The 17,475-nt window shown below is 56.2% G+C and overlaps 1 protein-coding gene across 1 annotated transcript; it reads right to left on the reverse strand.

Annotated features, from left to right (window-relative positions):
* Positions 1–101: 101 nt before the first annotated feature.
* Positions 102–17,259, reverse strand: Tmc4 (transmembrane channel like 4). Its single transcript, XM_035449150.1, has 16 exons — positions 17,248–17,259; positions 16,913–17,120; positions 14,823–15,027; positions 13,075–13,299; positions 10,273–10,582; positions 10,047–10,168; positions 5,628–5,775; positions 4,956–5,123; positions 4,576–4,739; positions 3,507–3,633; positions 3,210–3,307; positions 1,724–1,907; positions 1,288–1,418; positions 1,035–1,190; positions 387–465; positions 102–271 (listed from the first exon to the last, which is right to left on the reverse strand). The coding sequence occupies exons 1-16, from the start codon at positions 17,257–17,259 to the stop codon at positions 203–205; spliced, it is 2,406 nt and encodes an 801-aa protein (XP_035305041.1). The 3' UTR covers positions 102–202.
* Positions 17,260–17,475: the final 216 nt, after the last annotated feature.

Consider the following 17,475-nt stretch of genomic DNA (forward strand, 5'->3'; position numbering starts at 1 on the left):
ACCCGGGACCCGGATCAGGCCCCTCCCTAAACCCTGTCCCCAGCTTCAGGACCCGGCTTCAAAATGCAAAGCTGTTGTTTATTAATAACGGTGCAACTGAGAGTGTGGCACTGGGGTGGGTGGGGTGGGGTGGGGTGCGGAGGACTCGATCCAGAGACCACAGGGTACCAGATAGGGAGGTGTAACCACGGGTCTCGGGTGGTCAGATGGCTCCGTTCGCTGAGCTCAGAGCCACAGCTCGCTGGGCTAGGAAGACTTTATTCTTCGCTTCCTGAGGGCAAGAAAAAAGAAAGGGGGTGGAAGTGAGGCAGGCCTACTCTACACCCTACACCCGAGTCCTTCCCAGGTTCCCAGGGGGCCCTGGCCGGGGAAGCACCATGGCTCACCGTCTCTATCTGGCGTTTGAGCTCGGAAATGAGGCGTCCGTAAGAGTTAGCCAGGGCTATTGTAAACACCATCAGGATGCTAAGGAAGACAGGGATGAAAGTTACTTCAGAAAAATAAAATAAATACACACACACACACACACACACACCCCTTCATCATATGGCTCCTTAGAAACCAGGATCACGCCCGGTGCTGGTGGCACACACCTTTAATCCCAGCCCTAAGGGAGGCAGAGGCAGGCGGATCTCTGTGAGTTCGAGACCACCCTGGTCTACAAGAGGGAGTGCCAGGACAATCTCCAAAGCCACAGAGAAACCCTGTCTCGAACCCCCCCCCAAAAAAGAAACCAGGATCAGGACCCCCAAGGGCCACTGGCTTCTGCTTCAGACCAGGAGGAGTCCATACCTCTGCCCTCCTCCCTCTGACCAGGGGTCTAGACTGCAGACCTCCTTTAGACCCAGTGTTCAAACCCAGACTTCTTTTCCTTAGACCCGGGAATCCAGACCCCAAACCAGATCTAGGGAGACCCCAGTTGTCTTCCATGCCATAGGTACCCAGGCAGCAGCCCTCCTCTCTAGCAGCCCCCAACCCCCCAACACTAAACCACACATATCCAAACTCCGACCATAAAGTCTGGAACCACTTACCAAGAGAGGATCAGAAGGGGTACAGCAAAAGCCTGCGTCCCCAGAAAGTAGAGAAAGTTCTGGGCGGACTGAGGGAGGGTTTCGATGGACTCCGGGATGTGGACCCAAATGGACATCTTCCCTTGGAATGGACCGCACAGCTTAGAAGGTGGGATCCTGCGGGCAGAGACACACTGGGCTCGATCAGGCAGGGCCAGCCAGCGTGAGGACCCTGTGATGAACGCAACGGGGAACGGGCACCTCTCATACTTACAAGAAGATACTGTAGAGCACCGGGACAGCAGAGATTGCCAGCCCCAAGAGAAGCACCAGGGGGAAAAAGAAATTTGCGGTGGAAGCCCGGAAGGTGCCGGCGGCCGGTGAGTAGATGGAGAAGAGTGTTATCTGGTGGGGAGAGGCCAGGAAATGGAGAGTGGAGACGCAAGAGGCAATCTTTTGTTTTTCCTCTTCTCCCATCTTGGAGTTTTGGCCTCCTTTGAGGCCCAGATTATCTGAGACACCTGTTGCTCAACCCTAGAGGACAGACTATCTCAGATTCCCCCATCTCTGGACCCAGGACTGACTTCTTGCGCCCTCCTCCCTCCGGCAGGGTGTGGTCTTTAGTGGCACTGGCATCCTCCTTTCTCTCGCCCAGGAGTACGGTCCCCAACACCTGTCAGCTCAGACTCCAGGACCGTCCTCAGCCTCACCTTCTTCAGACAGAAGAGTATCAGGAACTTGGCGGTGTTGATCAGAGGTAGTAAAGGGCAGAAAAAGCTTCCCACCCAGACCACGGTCTGAGCGTAGATGAGCCCCAAAACCTCATCAGGAACCTGGAACTCCAGAGTCCCGGCCAGACGACCCACCGCCCCAGGACAGAGGCCACAGAGTATCCTGAAGAGCAGGGTGGGACCGTCATAGGCCTGCTTTTTTTGGGGGGGGAGGTCTTCCCAACCTTACCACCCAGCCCATTATTTTGTAAAGAATTGTGAGGAGCTGGACTTTTAAGATCTGTGATCTAGCCGGGCGTTGGTGGCGAATGCCTTTAGTCCCAGCACTCGGGAGGCAGAGGCAGGCGGATCTCTGTGAGTTCGAGGCCAGCCTGGTCTCCAGAGCGAGTGCCAGGATAGGCTCCAAAGTGACACAGAGAAACCGTGTCTCGAAACCGCCCCCCGCAAAAAAGATCTGTGATCTATGTCCTAGAACCTGATTTCACAGTCAAACTGGAAGTCAAGACTGGGTTTAGAAAGTGGGTGGCATGCTGGGTGTGGCGACTTAGACTGTAATCAGAGCCCCAAGGAGGCTGGATCACCACCAATTCCAGGCCAGCCTAAGCTACAGTCAGACAGGGTCTGAGAAGACTAAAAAGGGGGCTGAAAGAGAAGGTTCAGTGGTTAAGACCTTTGCTGAGCCAGGCATAGTGGCACACACCTTTATTCCCAGCACTTTAAAAGCCGGGTGGGGTGGTAGTGCACGCCTTTAATCCCAGGGCTCAGTAGGCAGAGACAGGTGGACCTTTGTGAGTTTGAGGCCGGCCTGGTCTACAGAGTGAGTTCCAGGACAGCCTGCAAAGCTACAGAGAAACCCTGTCTCGAAAAACAAACAAAAAATAGAGTGTATATATATATATGTGTACACACACACACACACACACACACACACACACACACACACACATATATATATAAAGAGAGGTGAGAAGAGGTGGCTCAGCACTTAAAAGCATTTGCTGGACAATCATGAGAACCAGAGACCGCAGAACTCACTTAACAAGCCAGGCACCCTGGCATGCCTGTATCCCCAGCACTGAGCGGGCCAGAGATAGGAAAATTTCTGGCGCTTGCGACTTTCTGCCTAGCTAAGAAAACGTTGAGTCCCAGGTTCAGGGAGAGAGACCCTGCCTCAAAGAAATAGGGAGAGAGCAACAGAGGAAGTCATACTAAGCCCTCTTCTGAATACTGCTTCACACACAAGCACACCGAATATGCTCGCACAGACACACATGCACACCAGCAAATAAATAAGACAAACGAAATAATAAAGAGGGCTAGAATATCTAGGTCGGTGACAAACTTCCTCGTTTGTGTAAAGACCCCAGTTAAAAAGAAAATGGGTAGAACGGAAGGAGACAGCAGTTCCATGGGGGTGGGGCCTGCCCCTGTAGGGCGGGGCTACGAGGAGGGGCAGGGCACTTACTTCCTAGGAAACTGGACCAAGAGCATGACCAACAAGCCCATCAGCAGATCAAAGATCACAAGTTTGTACATCTCCTGGCCCAGACGAGTCTCCCAGCACTGGAGAAGGAAGAAATGGGTAGACCAGACCCTCTGACACGGAGGCTCAAGCGGCTGAGGCCCCAAATTGCCAGCAAGCATCAGAAACGACACTCACGAATGGCGCGGGAGGGGGCTTCGGTGTTTCTAAACGCTATGTTTAGCTTCCGCCCAAGCCAAGGGAGGTCCCCGTCCGACACCCACAGCATTGACATCTCACCGGAAGTTCTCTGTAATTGTAGCCACAGGCCTTGCATCCCTCTGCCTCCTTGTTTCCCCCACATGTGATCTGATTCCACAGAGACAGCAGGAGGAGCACCAGGGAGGCCAGACGCAAAAACACAGTCCTGCAAGGTGAAGGTGGAGAGAGGGACTCACACTGGGGCACTGCAGACAGGGCTGTTCCCTCCTCCTGGCTGCATTGCTCACCAACCCCCCCTCCCACCACAGCCCCATTCCCACAAAGGAAGGAACTGTGTTCCAGTGTCAGGATTTGAGTCCAGAACTCCCTGGATCTCACATGCATGGGACTTGTGTGTTGTATACTCTCTCTCTCTCTCTCTCTCTCTCTCTCTCTATATATATATATATATATATATATATATGTGTGTGTGTGTGTGTGTGTGTGTGTGTGTGTTCCTATACATTTGAGTGTGCACCACAAGCATGCTAGTGGACCAGAAGATGGGTGCTGGGAACTGACTCCCTGTCCTCTCCAAGAGCAGTTAAGTGTTCTTAACCCCTGAGCCATCTCTCCAGCTCCTCAGTCTTAAGAACAAAACAAAGCCGGGCGTTGGTGGCATTGCACGCCTTTAATCCCAGCCAGAGGCAGTCGGATCTCTGTGAGTTCGAGGCCAGCCTGGTGTCCAGAGCGAGTGCCACGACAGGCTCCAAAGCTACACAGAGAAACCCTGTCTCGAAAAACCAAAAAAAAAAAAAACAAAAAAAACAAAAAAAAAACCAAAAACCAAAACAAAAAAAACAAAGCAAAACTCTGTGTGTGTGTGTGTGTGTGTGTGTGTGTGTGTGTGTGTGTGAACGCATGCATGCACGCACACACATGTCCATACCGTAGTACTTGTGTGAGATCAGGGGGACAACTTTGAGCATTTGGCTCCCTCCCTCCTCCTGCCTTTACATTCATTCACTTGGGTCACGAGACCTGCACACCAAGCCGTTTTACCCTCTGAGCCGACCCAGACTTCTCTGTCTTATTTGTGAAACCAGAGACCCTCTCTCTGCCTGTGCCTTTCTCCCGGAGCTCCCAGCCCATCCCACAAGTGCAGAACCGAAGCAGGATCAGGACGATCTGGCGGCTGCGGGTGTAGCCCTCTAACGAGGTGATGAACTTGAATATCAGAGGCAACACGAAGTTGATCACAGAGATGAAAATGGACGGAAGATAGTCCACCAGGAGCTTGAGTATGGGGGTTTGTTGGACAAGGGATTCCTCCTGAGTGGGTGGGGGGTGTGGAACAAGGAAAGAAGCCAGCTGAAAGTCTGTCCGTCCTTCGCCTCTTTGTACCTCAAAGGAGCCCAAAAGGGAGGTCCAACCCCTCCCCTTCCCCAAGCCTCTTAAAACCCCAGGAGTTCTAGACCTCAGTTCTCTCCCCGCAGGAATCGTGAGTTCTAGAACCCCGGGGCACTCCTCCTCCAAGACCCTCTGCACCTGCAGCGTCACGGTGAACCCTGTGGCCCAGAAGATGCCGTAGAAGGCCGCCCCCAGGAGCGCGAGGATCAGCAGGTTGAGCACGGCCCTCAGCGCCCACACCTTGGCTCGCTGGCCCAGCGTCCGCTCCGCAGCACGGCGCCTGACCATGGCCTCCTCCAGCTCCACCTGAGGCCAAGAGGAACGCCTGCTGCTGGGGATCCACCCCCCACCCCACCCCCCAGGCCTGGCTCGACTTCAGATGGAACCGATACAGCCCTCCAGGGATGTCCGTGGAACCACTTAGTTCTTGCGCCACTGACCCTCCGCAGCCCGGACTTGCATCCAAGCTCCACCCTTCCCAGGTCTATCCCAGGACCCCAACCCTCACCCCTGTGGGGCTCCGCTGTCTGTTCAAGGCCCATCCCTTCCCCTGTCCAACCAAGAATCGCAGGATCCTCTCCTCTAAGACTGGGAGCCACGTTTCTCAAGCCACGCCCCTATTTCGCTTTGGACCACTCTCGGGCTCCGCCTCCTCCCTGAGCGAATCCATCCCTCCTCCCGCTAGTCCCTTCCGTGCCAGGCATTCCCAGGGTGGCTTCCTTTCTCCTAGCGACGCCCTGCCCCTCCTGATCTCAACCGGCTCTTGTCCGGTCCACGACCACTTTTGCAGCCCCGCCTCCCCGAGCGCACCTGCAGTTCGTGCAAAATGATGCGCTGGCGCAGCCGCACGTGCGCTTCCCCGCAGAGGCCAAAGTTCCAAGCTGAGAACACCCGGTGGCTGTAGCTGGTCAGAACCTCCGACTCGGCCAACAGCGTCTCCCTCAACCCGGACACCGAGCTGAGAGAAGGGACCACGAGAGTAGGGCGCGTAAGAGAGAGATAGATACACTTGGAACCAAAGGCTAAGAGACATCCTTAAAGCGACAGAAGGACCCAGGAGAGACTGCCAGATCTCCAGAGGGAAGAGGGAGAGATCTGGGAAGACAGAGGTAAGAGAAGACAGAATTAAAAAAAAAAAAAAAAAAAAAAAAAAAGACAGTCTTAGCGTGAAGGCAAGCTGGCCCAATGGCATGCGCTTCTAATCCCAGCACAAAGGAACCTGAGTCAGGAGGATGTCTACAATCCTGGCCGCATAGTGAGTTCCAGGCCAGCCAGAGGGAGCAGGGTAACTGCCTCAACCTGCCCATTAAGACAAGTGTTGGGGGGAGGCGGCGAAGACTAGAGAGACTGAGCAAGAAGAAAGGATGAGAACAAGAAGAAGAGAAAAATAGAACTGGCCGAAGAGACCACGTCTACGTTCACTAGCCCGTCCTCACTCCCATGAACAACTAGGGAGGGAGTGTTCCCACAGGATCTCTGCATCTGCAGAGACTCCGTTCTCTGTATTTCAACATCCTTTTTATGCAATTCAGAAGGAATTCCTGTATTTAAAGAAAACCGCCACAGAGCTTCTCCCAGCTTCCAGGATTTGAGCATCTTCCTGGCAAACCAGCCGGGAAGCTCTGTGTGTGTGTGTGTGTGTGTGTGTGTGTGTGTGTGTGTGTGTTTGTGTGATACATGAGTGTATAGGTACACTAGGGAATGTGTGTGTGTGTGTGTTATCCATGAGTGTGTAGGTACACTAGGGAATGTGTGTGTGTGTGTGTGTGTGTGTGTGTTTGTGTGATGCATGAGTGTATAGGTACACTAGGGAATGTGTGTGTGTGTGTGTTATCCATGAGTGTATAGGTACACTAGGGAATGTGTGTGTGTGTGTGTGTTATCCATGAGTGTGTAGGTACACTAGGGAATGTGTGTGTGTGTGTGTGTGTTTGTGTGATGCATGAGTGTATAGGTACACTAGGGAATGTGTGTGTGTGTGTGTGTGTGTGTGTGTGTGTGTGTGTGTTATCCATGAGTGTATAGGTACACTAGGGAATGTGTGTGTGTGTGTGTGTGTTATCCATGAGTGTATAGGTACACTAGGGAATGTTTGTGTGTGTGTGTGTGTGTGGTATGCACGAGTGTATAGGTACACTAGGGAGTGTGTGTGTGGTATGCATGAGTGTATAGGTATACTAGGGAGTGTGTGTGTGTGTGTGTGGTATGCATGAGTGTATAGGTACACTAGGGAATGTGTGTGTGTGTGTGTGGTATGCACGAGTGTATAGGTACACTAGGGAATGTGTGTGTGTGTGTGTGTTATCCATGAGTGTATAGGTACACTAGGGAATGTGTGTGTGTGTGTGTGTGTGTGTGAGTTATGCATGAGTGTATAGGTACACTAGGGAATGTGTGTGTGTGTGTGTGTGTGTGTGTGTGTGTGTTATGTATGAGTGTATGGGTACACTAGGGAGAGTGTGTGTGTGTGTGTGTGTAAGTTTAGGGTATGCATGTGTGTATGGGAGCGCTTGGGAATATGTGTGTACATGTGGCGTATGCATGAATCTAAGGGCGCACTTATACATGTATGTGTGGTGCTTGGAGGAGTGTGCCTGGTGTCTATCACTCTGCGTTTTGTTTTTTTCAGATGGAGTCTCTCACTGAACCTGGAACTCCCTGTTGGGGGTAGACTGGCTGGCCAGTGAGCCCGGGGATCCTCCTGTCTCTGCTGCCTTCCCCGCCCCCCCCCCCAGCCCTGGCAGATGTGTGTTGTTGACACGCTCAGCTCTACTGTGGGTTTTGGGGTCTAAACCTCTGTCTTTGGGCTTCTGCTGCAAACACTTTATCCACTAAGCCATCTCCTCAGACTTTGTGGGTTTTTGTTTGTTTGTTTCTTTTTTCTTTTGGAGGTTTTTTGAGACAGGGTTTCTCTGTGGCTTTGGAGGCTGTCCTGGAACTAGCTCTCGTAGACCAGGCTGGTCTCGAACTCACAGAGATCCGCCTGCCTCTGCCTCTGCCTCTGCCTCCCGAGTGCTGGGATTAAAGGCGTGTGCCACCAACGCCAGGCTGTTTTGTTTGTTTTGGAGACAAGGTCTCACTATGAGGGTAAGGCTGGCCTCAAAACCTACTTCCTTTACCTTCCCAGTGCAGGCCTGGGCTCCCCTACCCATTTACTCATGTTTTATACTTGTTCATAATTATATCTGTTCTTAATTAAACAGTCTGTCTTATGTCTTGTGTCTACCTTCAGGACTGCAAGCTGGAGCACACCTGTCAGCTAGGAGACACTATTTTTTTTTTTTTTTAATAGCTTTCTTACTTTGGGAGCATGGCCTCCACCCCCTACCCTTTTTTAAAATACTTGGTTTCCCTCCTTGAAGATCTCTCAGTCTCATCTGAATGAGAGGTTCCAACACAGATCTCAGCGTTAGGGACTTAGCTCAGTGGCAGAGCTCATGCATTGCAACTGTGAAGCCCTGGGTTCCATCGTCCCCACCTGGGAAGGGACGAGGGAGACAAAACCACCCACGTATCTCCAGCGCTTACCTTTCTCAGGTACCCAAATAAACACCTGCCCAGCACTTCCTTTGTACAACTCAAAGTTACCTCAGAGCCTGAGGGTATGGGAGCCATTCAGCCGTAGAGCACTTGCCTAGCATACATGAGGCCCCCAGATTCCATCCCCAGCATCACACACACACACACACACACACACACACACACACACACACACACACACACACACACACTCAGGCATGCTGGTATGTCTGTAATCCTCAGGAGGCTAAGGCAGGGGGGATTCCTATGAGTTCGAGACCTGTCTAGGCTACATAACAAAATTTAAGGCAGCCTGAAGTACAGCATGATGCTTTATCAAAACAAAATATCCGAGTGACGGCGTTGGCAGTGGACTCCTTTAGTCCCAGCACTCAGGAGGCAGAGGCAGGTGGATCTCTGTGAGTTCGAGGTCAGCCTGGTCTACAGAGTGAGTTCCAGGACAGCTAGGGCTACACAGGGAAATTCTGTCCCCAAAATAAATACATAAATAAAAAAAATAAACAACATAGTACTATGCTCTTTCAAAGGTCATGAGTTCAATTCCCAGCAGCCACATGGTGGCTCACAATCATCCATAATGAGATACAGGAAGTGATACTTAACTTCAGTTTTCTCCCTCCCTCACAGCTGATGAGGAATTCCTGGGTGCTCTCCCCTTCAACATACCCGGAGTCTCCATTTATATAAAGGGCAAAAACAGGACACAAGGTCCCACATAGCCCAGGCTAGCCTCCAACTATACAGCCAGGGATAACCTAAAGCTCCAGATCGTCCCGTCTCCACCTCCCCGGTGCTGGGTTTATGGACAGGAGCCATCCCTGAAGGCTTAGTGTTCTAATTCTTTCTTCTCTTTTTATATGCATTTATTCCGAGCGCAAAAGCTGTGGAGGAGTTGGCTTCCTCTCTGTACTATGCAGGTTCAGGGAAAGGAAGACGGGTTGTCAGAAAGTGTCCCCACCTATGGCAAAACCTCGACAGCTTAGTTGTCTATTTCTTGATATAACTGGGGATTTTGAGACGGAGCCTGGAGCTCACGGTAACCTTCCTGCCTCATTGTCCCAAGCCCTGGGTTTCCTGTAACTACGCATCTTCAAAACAGGCCTTCGTGGGCTGGAGAGATGGCTCGGCGGTTAAGAGCACTGCCTGCTCTTTCAAAGGTCGTGAGTTCAATTCCCAGCAGCCACATGGTGGCTCACAATCATCCGCAATGAGATCTGGCGCCCTCTTCTGGTGTGCAGACAGAACACTGTATACATAATAAATAAATAAATCTTTAAAAAATAGAAAAGCAGGCCTTCGTGTGCTTTTTTTTTTAAATGCCTCCCCTTAGGTTACCACTAGATACGCTGGGGGTGGGCACTTGCCAATTTGTGCCCTCCTCTTTCTGTCTCTCTCGTTTAGAGACAGAATCTATGTAGCCCTGGCTGTCCTGGGACTCAGTCTATAGACCACACTGACCTCAGAGGTCCCTCGGGCCTCTACCTCCCGAGTGCTGGGATTAAAGGAGTGGGGCCACGCACTCAGGCAGGCAGGATCTTTCTGTGCAGCTCAGGGTGGCCTTCAACTTACTCTGTTGTAGCCCAGGCTGACCTTGAACTCGCAGAAGAAAGGGCTCCTGGGGGATGGGGGGCTGCTCTACGGCCTCCAGTCTCCCCTTCCCATCAGAGGCAGGACGTGGGTGTCACTAACCGGTGTAGGATGAACAGCAAGTAGATGAGGCCGATGACAAAGACGGAGCACAGGTAGGGGACGGCCAGGTTCGATCGGGGTGGGTAGAACCCATAGAACAGGGGGGACCATTCTAAGTAACCCTGGGGAGGGCGGGAGGAAGGGAGAGGCAGAGCAAGGGTCACTGTGGGGCTGGCTGAGGGCAAGGATCAGGGAGCTGGGTGAAACCAGGGACCGTGGCACCTACCTCTCCCGAGAGCAAGTTGAAGAGCTGGGTGGGGAAGGTGACCAGGCCCTGGGTGTGGGGGGTATAGGAACCGCAGGGTGAGGAGACGTTAGGACTCGGGGGGCCCGGAGGAGCCCCTTCCAACCAGGTGGGGATCAGCTTCATGCAGACTTCAGTCACAGATGCCACCAGGTTGAGAAAGAGCAGGAAGCGCAGCAGGGAGAAGTAGGACTCAGTGCCTGCTCCGAACTGGCCTGCAGGGGGCAGCAGAGAGGTCTCAGTAGCGCTCAGACTGCGTCCAGGCCCCGGCCCTCCTCCCTCAGACCCAGCTCTCCTCCCTCAGACCCAGTCCTCCTCCCTCAGACCCAGCTCTCCTCCCTCAGACCCAGCTCTCCTCCCTCAGACCCAGCTCTCCTCCCTCAGACCCAGCTCTCCTCCCTCAGACCCTGGAGTCCAGGCCCCGGCCCTCCTCCCTCAGACCCAGCTCTCCTCCCTCAGACCCAGCTCTCCTCCCTCAGACCCAGCTCTCCTCCCTCAGACCCAGCTCTCCTCCCTCAGACCCAGCTCTCCTCCCTCAGACCCTGGAGTCCAGGCCCCGGCCCTCCTCCCTCAGACCCAGCTCTCCTCCCTCAGACCCAGCTCTCCTCCCTCAGACCCAGCTCTCCTCCCTCAGACCCAGCTCTCCTCCCTCAGACCCAGCTCTCCTCCCTCAGACCCTGGAGTCCAGGCCCCGGCCCTCCTCCCTCAGACCCAGCCCTCCTCCCTCAGACCCAGCTCTCCTCCCTCAGACCCAGCTCTCCTCCCTCAGACCCAGCTCTCCTCCCTCAGACCCAGCTCTCCTCCCTCAGACCCAGCTCTCCTCCCTCAGACCCAGCTCTCCTCCCTCAGACCCAGCTCTCCTCCCTCAGACCCAGCTCTCCTCCCTCAGACCCAGCTCTCCTCCCTCAGACCCTGGAGTCCAGGCCCCGGCCCTCCTCCCTCAGACCCAGCTCTCCTCCCTCAGACCCAGCTCTCCTCCATCAGACCCAGCTCTCCTCCCTCAGACCCAGCTCTCCTCCCTCAGACCCAGCTCTCCTCCCTCAGACCCAGCTCTCCTCCCTCAGACCCAGCCCTCCTCCCTCAGACCCAGCTCTCCTCCCTCAGACCCTGGAGTCCAGGCCCCGGCCCTCCTCCCTCAGACCCAGCCCTCCTCCCTCAGACCCAGCTCTCCTCCCTCAGACCCAGCTCTCCTCCCTCAGACCCAGGAGTCCAGGCCCCGGCCCTCCTCCCTCAGACCCAGCTCTCCTCCCTCAGACCCAGCCCTCCTCCCTCAGACCCTGGAGTCCAGGCACCGGCCCTCCTCCCTCAGACCCTGGAGTCCAGGCACCGGCCCTCCTCCCTCAGACCCTGGAGTCCAGGCACCGGCCCTCCTCCCTCAGACCCTGGAGTCCAGGCACCGGCCCTCCTCCCTCAGACCCTGGAGTCCAGGCACCGGCCCTCCTCCCTCAGACCCTGGAGTCCAGGCACCGGCCCTCCTCCCTCAGACCCTGGATTCCAGGCACCAGGCCTCCTCCCTCAGACCCTGGAGTCCAGGCACCGGCCCTCCTCCCTCAGACCCTGGAGTCCAGGCACCGGCCCTCCTCCCTCAGACCCTGGAGTCCAGGTACCAGGCCTCCTCCCTCAGACCCTGGAGTCCAGACACCGGCCCTCCTCCCTCAGACCCTGGAGTCCAGACACCAGGCCTCCTCCCTCAGACCCTGGAGTCCAGGTACCAGCCCTCCTCCCTCAGACCCTGGAGTCCAGACACCAGGCCTCCTCCCTCAGACCCTGGAGTCCAGGCACCAGCCCTCCTCCCTCAGACCCTGGAGTCCAGACACCAGCCCTCCTCCCTCAGACCCTGGAGTCCAGGTACCAGCCCTCCTCCCTCAGACCCTGGAGTCCAGACACCAGGCCTCCTCCCTCAGACCCTGGAGTCCAGGCACCAGCCCTCCTCCCTCAGACCCTGGAGTCCAGACACCAGCCCTCCTCCCTCAGACCCTGGAGTCCAGGTACCAGGCCTCCTCCCTCAGACCCTGGAGTCCAGGTACCAGCCCTCCTCCCTCAGACCCTGGAGTCCAGGTACCAGCCCTCCTCCCTCAGACCCTGGAGTCCAGGCACCAGCCCTCCTCCCTCAGACCCTGGAGTCCAGACACCAGCCCTCCTCCCTCAGACCCTGGAGTCCAGACACCAGGCCTCCTCCCTCAGACCCTGGAGTCCAGGCACCAGCCCTCCTCCCTCAGACCCTGGAGTCCAGGCACCGGCCCTCCTCCCTCAGACCCTGGAGTCCAGGCACCGGCCCTCCTCCCTCAGACCCTGGAGTCCAGGCACCGGCCCTCCTCCCTCAGACCCTGGAGTCCAGGCACCGGCCCTCCTCCCTCAGACCCTGGAGTCCAGGCACCGGCCCTCCTCCCTCAGACCCTGGAGTCCAGGCACCGGCCCTCCTCCCTCAGACCCTGGAGTCCAGGCACCGGCCCTCCTCCCTCAGACCCTGGAGTCCAGGCACCGGCCCTCCTCCCTCAGACCCTGGAGTCCAGGCACCGGCCCTCCTCCCTCAGACCCTGGAGTCCAGGCACCGGCCCTCCTCCCTCAGACCCTGGAGTCCAGACACCAGGCCTCCTCCCTCAGACCCTGGAGTCCAGGCACCAGCCCTCCTCCCTCAGACCCTGGAGTCCAGGCACCAGGCCTCCTCCCTCAGACCCTGGAGTCCAGGCACCGGCCCTCCTCCCTCAGACCCACGGGTGCAGGCCACAGCCCTCTTCCCTAAGGCCCAGGGGTAGTCTCCACCCCATCCTCTGTCAGTCTGACCCATCAGACTCCAGCCTTCCTTCCTCAGACCCCCAGGAGTCCAGGCCCCAGCCCTCATCCTTGGAGCGGACCACACCCCCAATCTTCTTCAGCGTCCATGCCCAGGGCTGTATCGTTTGAAAGCCTTCTTTCATTTTCCCCTTGGTCCTGGAAAGCTGTCGGGTCCAGTGGGCAACCTTAGAAGATTCAGAGCCAGAGGCCACCTGCTCCCTAGCCTGGCTCTTCCTGGAAAGAAAGGAGAGTCAGAAAACGAGGGGCTTGGAAACTACAAACTGGGAACCACCCAAAGACACAAACAACTCGACACAGTGAGGGTGTCGACTGTGGCTCGCTGTATCCATAAAGTGGAATACTCTCTAGCAATTAAAAAGAGAACAAATCTACTTTATGTATAGGAAGTCGGGCACAAAATAGCGACAGAGCCACGTATGGTGGCGTACACTCATAATCCCACCAGCAGTCAGGCTGAGGCAGGGGGATCGAGTCCCAGGACAGGCTGGCCAGACTGGTGACATGCCTTTGAAAGAAAATGAAGGAGTCGGGTGTTGGTGCGCCATTCATGCCTGTAGTCCCCTCAACTGGGAGAACAGGTTAGAAGGACTAACGCAAATTCGAGGTCAGCTTGGGATAAGAAGTGATTTCAGGCCAGTCTGGGTTACAGAGTGAGACCCTGTGTCAACAAATAACAAACCAAACAGCTGCTGCGATGGCTCAGCAAGTAAGGACAATTGTGAGCAACTCAAAACTTGTGTGTGACCCCTGAGACCCACATGGTAGCGGGAAAGCGTTGACTGCTGCCAGCTGTCCTTTGAACTCCACAGAAAGCCATACATATGCTATAAGGGGCTCGCACACACCAAAATGTAAAAACAGAAAGGACAAGACTGGCCGGTGGCGGCCCACGCCTTTGATCCCAGCACTCAGGAGGCAGAGGCAGGCGGATCTCTGTGAGTTCGAGGCCAGCGTGGTCTCCAGGGTGAGTTCCAGGGCAGGCTCCAAAGCTACACAGAGAAACCCTGTTTCAAAAAACCAAACAAAACAAAACAGCAACAACAAAGACCCACGGACCCTAGTAGTAAAGCTGGGGAACCAGCATTGGATCGAACCAGGCCCCCTGAACGTGGGTGTCAGTTAGGAGGCCTGGGCAGTCTAAGGGCCTCTGACAGTGGAACCAGTATTTATCCCTTGTGCACAAATGGACTTTGGGAACCCATTCCCTATGGAGGGATACTCTCTCAGGCCAGATACACGGAGGAGGGCCTAGGCCCTCCCCCAAATGATGTGACAAACTTTAATGATCCCTCATGGAAGGCCTCACTCTCCCTCGGGAGTTGATTGGGGTGGGATGGGCGGGGGCGGAGGGGGCAAGGGAGGATGGGAGGGAGAGGGCATTGGGATTGATTTAATTAAATAAATAATTTTTTAAAAAACACAGATGAATGGTTAAGCCTTCCTGATTCTCAGCCTGTGGTGGTGGCTCTGGCCTTTAATCCCAGCACCCAGGAGACAGAGGTAGGCTGATCTCTGTGAGACCAACCTGGTCTATAGAGCAAGTTCTGGGATAGCCAAGGCTACACAGAGAAACCTTGTCTTGAAAAACAACAAGTCTTCCTGATTCTCTAACACCAAGTTCAGAACAAGCCCAGGCAAACCTTACCCTGGTTAGTGGCAAGGCAATAAAGAAAATAACCTATTGAAACCAGGAAGAGCTGCTTGCTAGAAGGAGGTGTCAGAGAAGAGGGGCTCACCTGTGCTCCCGCCTTGCCTGCATAGGCCAGGGAAGTTCCCGGGGAGAGTGAGATTCCATTTGGGCAGTTTCCACAAAGGCGTGAAGACTCCTTCCTCCTTCCTCATCCTCATCCTCATGTGTCCCCAAAGGGAGCACACCAGGGCCACGGTATCGAAGAGTAGCGGCGCTTGGGAGGTCATTCAGCACAGAGGCCAGCGATGGGCCTGGCAGTGAAAACAGGATTGGAAGACAAGCGGAGTCCAGGCTACAATCCTTTTCCCTCAGACCCAGAATCCAGGCCTTAGGCCTGGACCCTCAAATCCAGGAGCCCAGGCCTCAGCCCACCCTCCTCAGATCTATTCCTCTTCCCTGAGGTCCAGGCGCCCAGGGCCCAGTCTCCTCCCTTAGATACAGGAATCCTGACCCCAGCCTTCCTCCTTCATACTGAGGAGACCAGGCCCCAGCCCCCTCCCCTCAGACTGAGGAGTCCAGGCCCCTGCCCTCTCCCCTCAGACTGAGGAGTCCAGGCCCCTGCCCTCTCCCCTCAGACTGAGGAGTCCAGGCCCCTGCCCCCTCCCCTCAGACTGAGGAGTCCAGGCCCCTGCCCTCTCCCCTCAGACTGAGGAGTCCAGGCCCCTGCCCCCTCCCCTCAGACTGAGGAGTCCAGGCCCCTGCCCCCTCCCCTCAGACTGAGGAGTCCAGGCCCCTGCCCCCTCCCCTCAGACTGAGGAGTCCAGGCCCCTGCCCCCTCCCCTCAGACTGAGGAGTCCAGGCCCCTGCCCCCTCCCCTCAGACTGAGGAGTCCAGGCCCCTGCCCCCTCCCCTCAGACTGAGGAGTCCAGGCCCCTGCCCCCTCCCCTCAGACTGAGGAGTCCAGGCCCCTGCCCCCTCCCCTCAGACTGAGGAGACCAGGCCCCTGCCCCCTCCCCTCAGACTGAGGAGTCCAGGCCCCTGCCCCCTCCCCTCAGACTGAGGAGTCCAGGCCCCTGCCCTCTCCCCTCAGACTGAGGAGTCCAGGCCCCTGCCCTCTCCCCTCAGACTGAGGAGTCCAGGCCCCTGCCCCCTCCCCTCAGACTGAGGAGTCCAGGCCCCTGCCCCCTCCCCTCAGACTGAGGAGACCAGGCCCCTGCCCCCTCCCCTCAGACTGAGGAGTCCAGGCCCCTGCCCCCTCCCCTCAGACTGAGGAGTCCAGGCCCCTGCCCTCTCCCCTCAGACTGAGGAGTCCAGGCCCCTGCCCTCTCCCCTCAGACTGAGGAGACCAGGCCCCTGCCCCCTCCCCTCAGACTGAGGAGTCCAGGCCCCTGCCCTCTCCCCTCAGACTGAGGAGTCCAGGCCCCTGCCCTCTCCCCTCAGACTGAGGAGTCCAGGCCCCTGCCCTCTCCCCTCAGACTGAGGAGTCCAGGCCCCTGCCCTCTCCCCTCAGACTGAGGAGTCCAGGCCCCTGCCCTCTCCCCTCAGACTGAGGAGTCCAGGCCCCTGCCCTCTCCCCTCAGACTGAGGAGTCCAGGCCCCAGCCCCCTCCCTCACACTCGGGACACCAGCCAGGCTGCCCTCCTCCCTCAGACTAAGGAGATCAGTCCCCAGCCTCCTCGCTCAGACCTAGGCGCCCAGGCCTGTCCACCTCCCTCGGACCCATTAGTCTAACTAGATTCAGGTTCTCTTCCCTGGGAACTACAGATCCCATCATTTCTCCCTCACACCAGGGATTCATGGTCCTGGCTCTTATCCCTCTGCCTAGAGGTCCAGGCCTTGGCTGTCCTCATCCTGTTTCAGAACCTCAGGCTCAGACATCCACAGTCCTAGACTCTCCTCCTAAGGTTCCCGGTGTGAACCCCCAGGTCTCTCCTCCCTGAAGAGTGAGCCCGAACTTCAACTTTCTGTTTCCTTGCTGCGGAGTTTGGAACCCTGGCCCCTCCTGTGCCTGATACTAGGAACCCAGCCTCTGACTCTCTCTTCCAACACTGAACTAGGTCTCTGCGAGGTTCCTCCTCAGGGGTTCTGAGTTTCGACTCAGGAAACCCAGGAAATGAAATCTCCAGTTCCCAGGCTCAGGAACACAGCTCCTTCTTTCCTTGACGGAGGAACCTGACTTCCAGGATCCATTCCTACCTGCTCTTGACTTCCGGGAGCTAGGCCAGTCCCCGGGCTGGCCCCAGGCCTCCCTGGGCCACTCTTCCATGTTTGTGGGTGTACTCTTTGCACCAGTTGTTTCCGTCTCTGGAGGCCCCCAGGGCGGGGACTGCCCTAGGTAAGGGAGGGGCCTGAGGCGGGGACGTACCTGGCCACTAGGTGGCCTGAGGTGACTGAGGTACACCTCCTATAAAGCCAGGCCTCGGCCTTAGAAGGTGTCCTGGGAGTTGAAGTCCTTCCCGCCTCTGAGCCCGCAGAACCTGACGGCAGCGGGGACCTCAGTGTGCCAGCCTGGCAATCCGGGCTAAGCGCACCTTGTCGCCCATGTCGCCCACAGACGCACTCACAGCAGACGCATGTGTAACACTTTATTGGGGGAGATTTATACATTCTGGCCTGTCACAGGCCAAGGATGACACTGGGTGGCAGGTTGTGTGGGGGCCCAGATGTGGCTCAGACTGTAGGAAGCTGCTGTGGGAGCATGTTCCCCAGGGGCTGTTTACTGACACCTCGGTTTCTCCTTCAGGGTGTTTACGAAAGGT

Source organism: Cricetulus griseus, chromosome 9 (assembly GCF_003668045.3).
Source record: "Cricetulus griseus strain 17A/GY chromosome 9, alternate assembly CriGri-PICRH-1.0, whole genome shotgun sequence".
NCBI classification, from domain to species: Eukaryota; Metazoa; Chordata; class Mammalia; order Rodentia; family Cricetidae; genus Cricetulus; species Cricetulus griseus.

What these genes read in the sequence shown, in the direction of transcription:
- Tmc4 (XM_035449150.1), bottom strand. An exon ending in TCAACTTGCTCTCGGGAGAG is followed by an intron (nt 10,169 to 10,272) that starts GTAGGTGCCACG and finishes CGCCCTCCCCAG; the next exon opens with GGTTACTTAGAATGGTCCCC. An exon ending in ACAATTACAGAGAACTTCCG is followed by an intron (nt 3,308 to 3,506) that starts GTGAGATGTCAA and finishes TTCCTTCTCCAG; the next exon opens with TGCTGGGAGACTCGTCTGGG.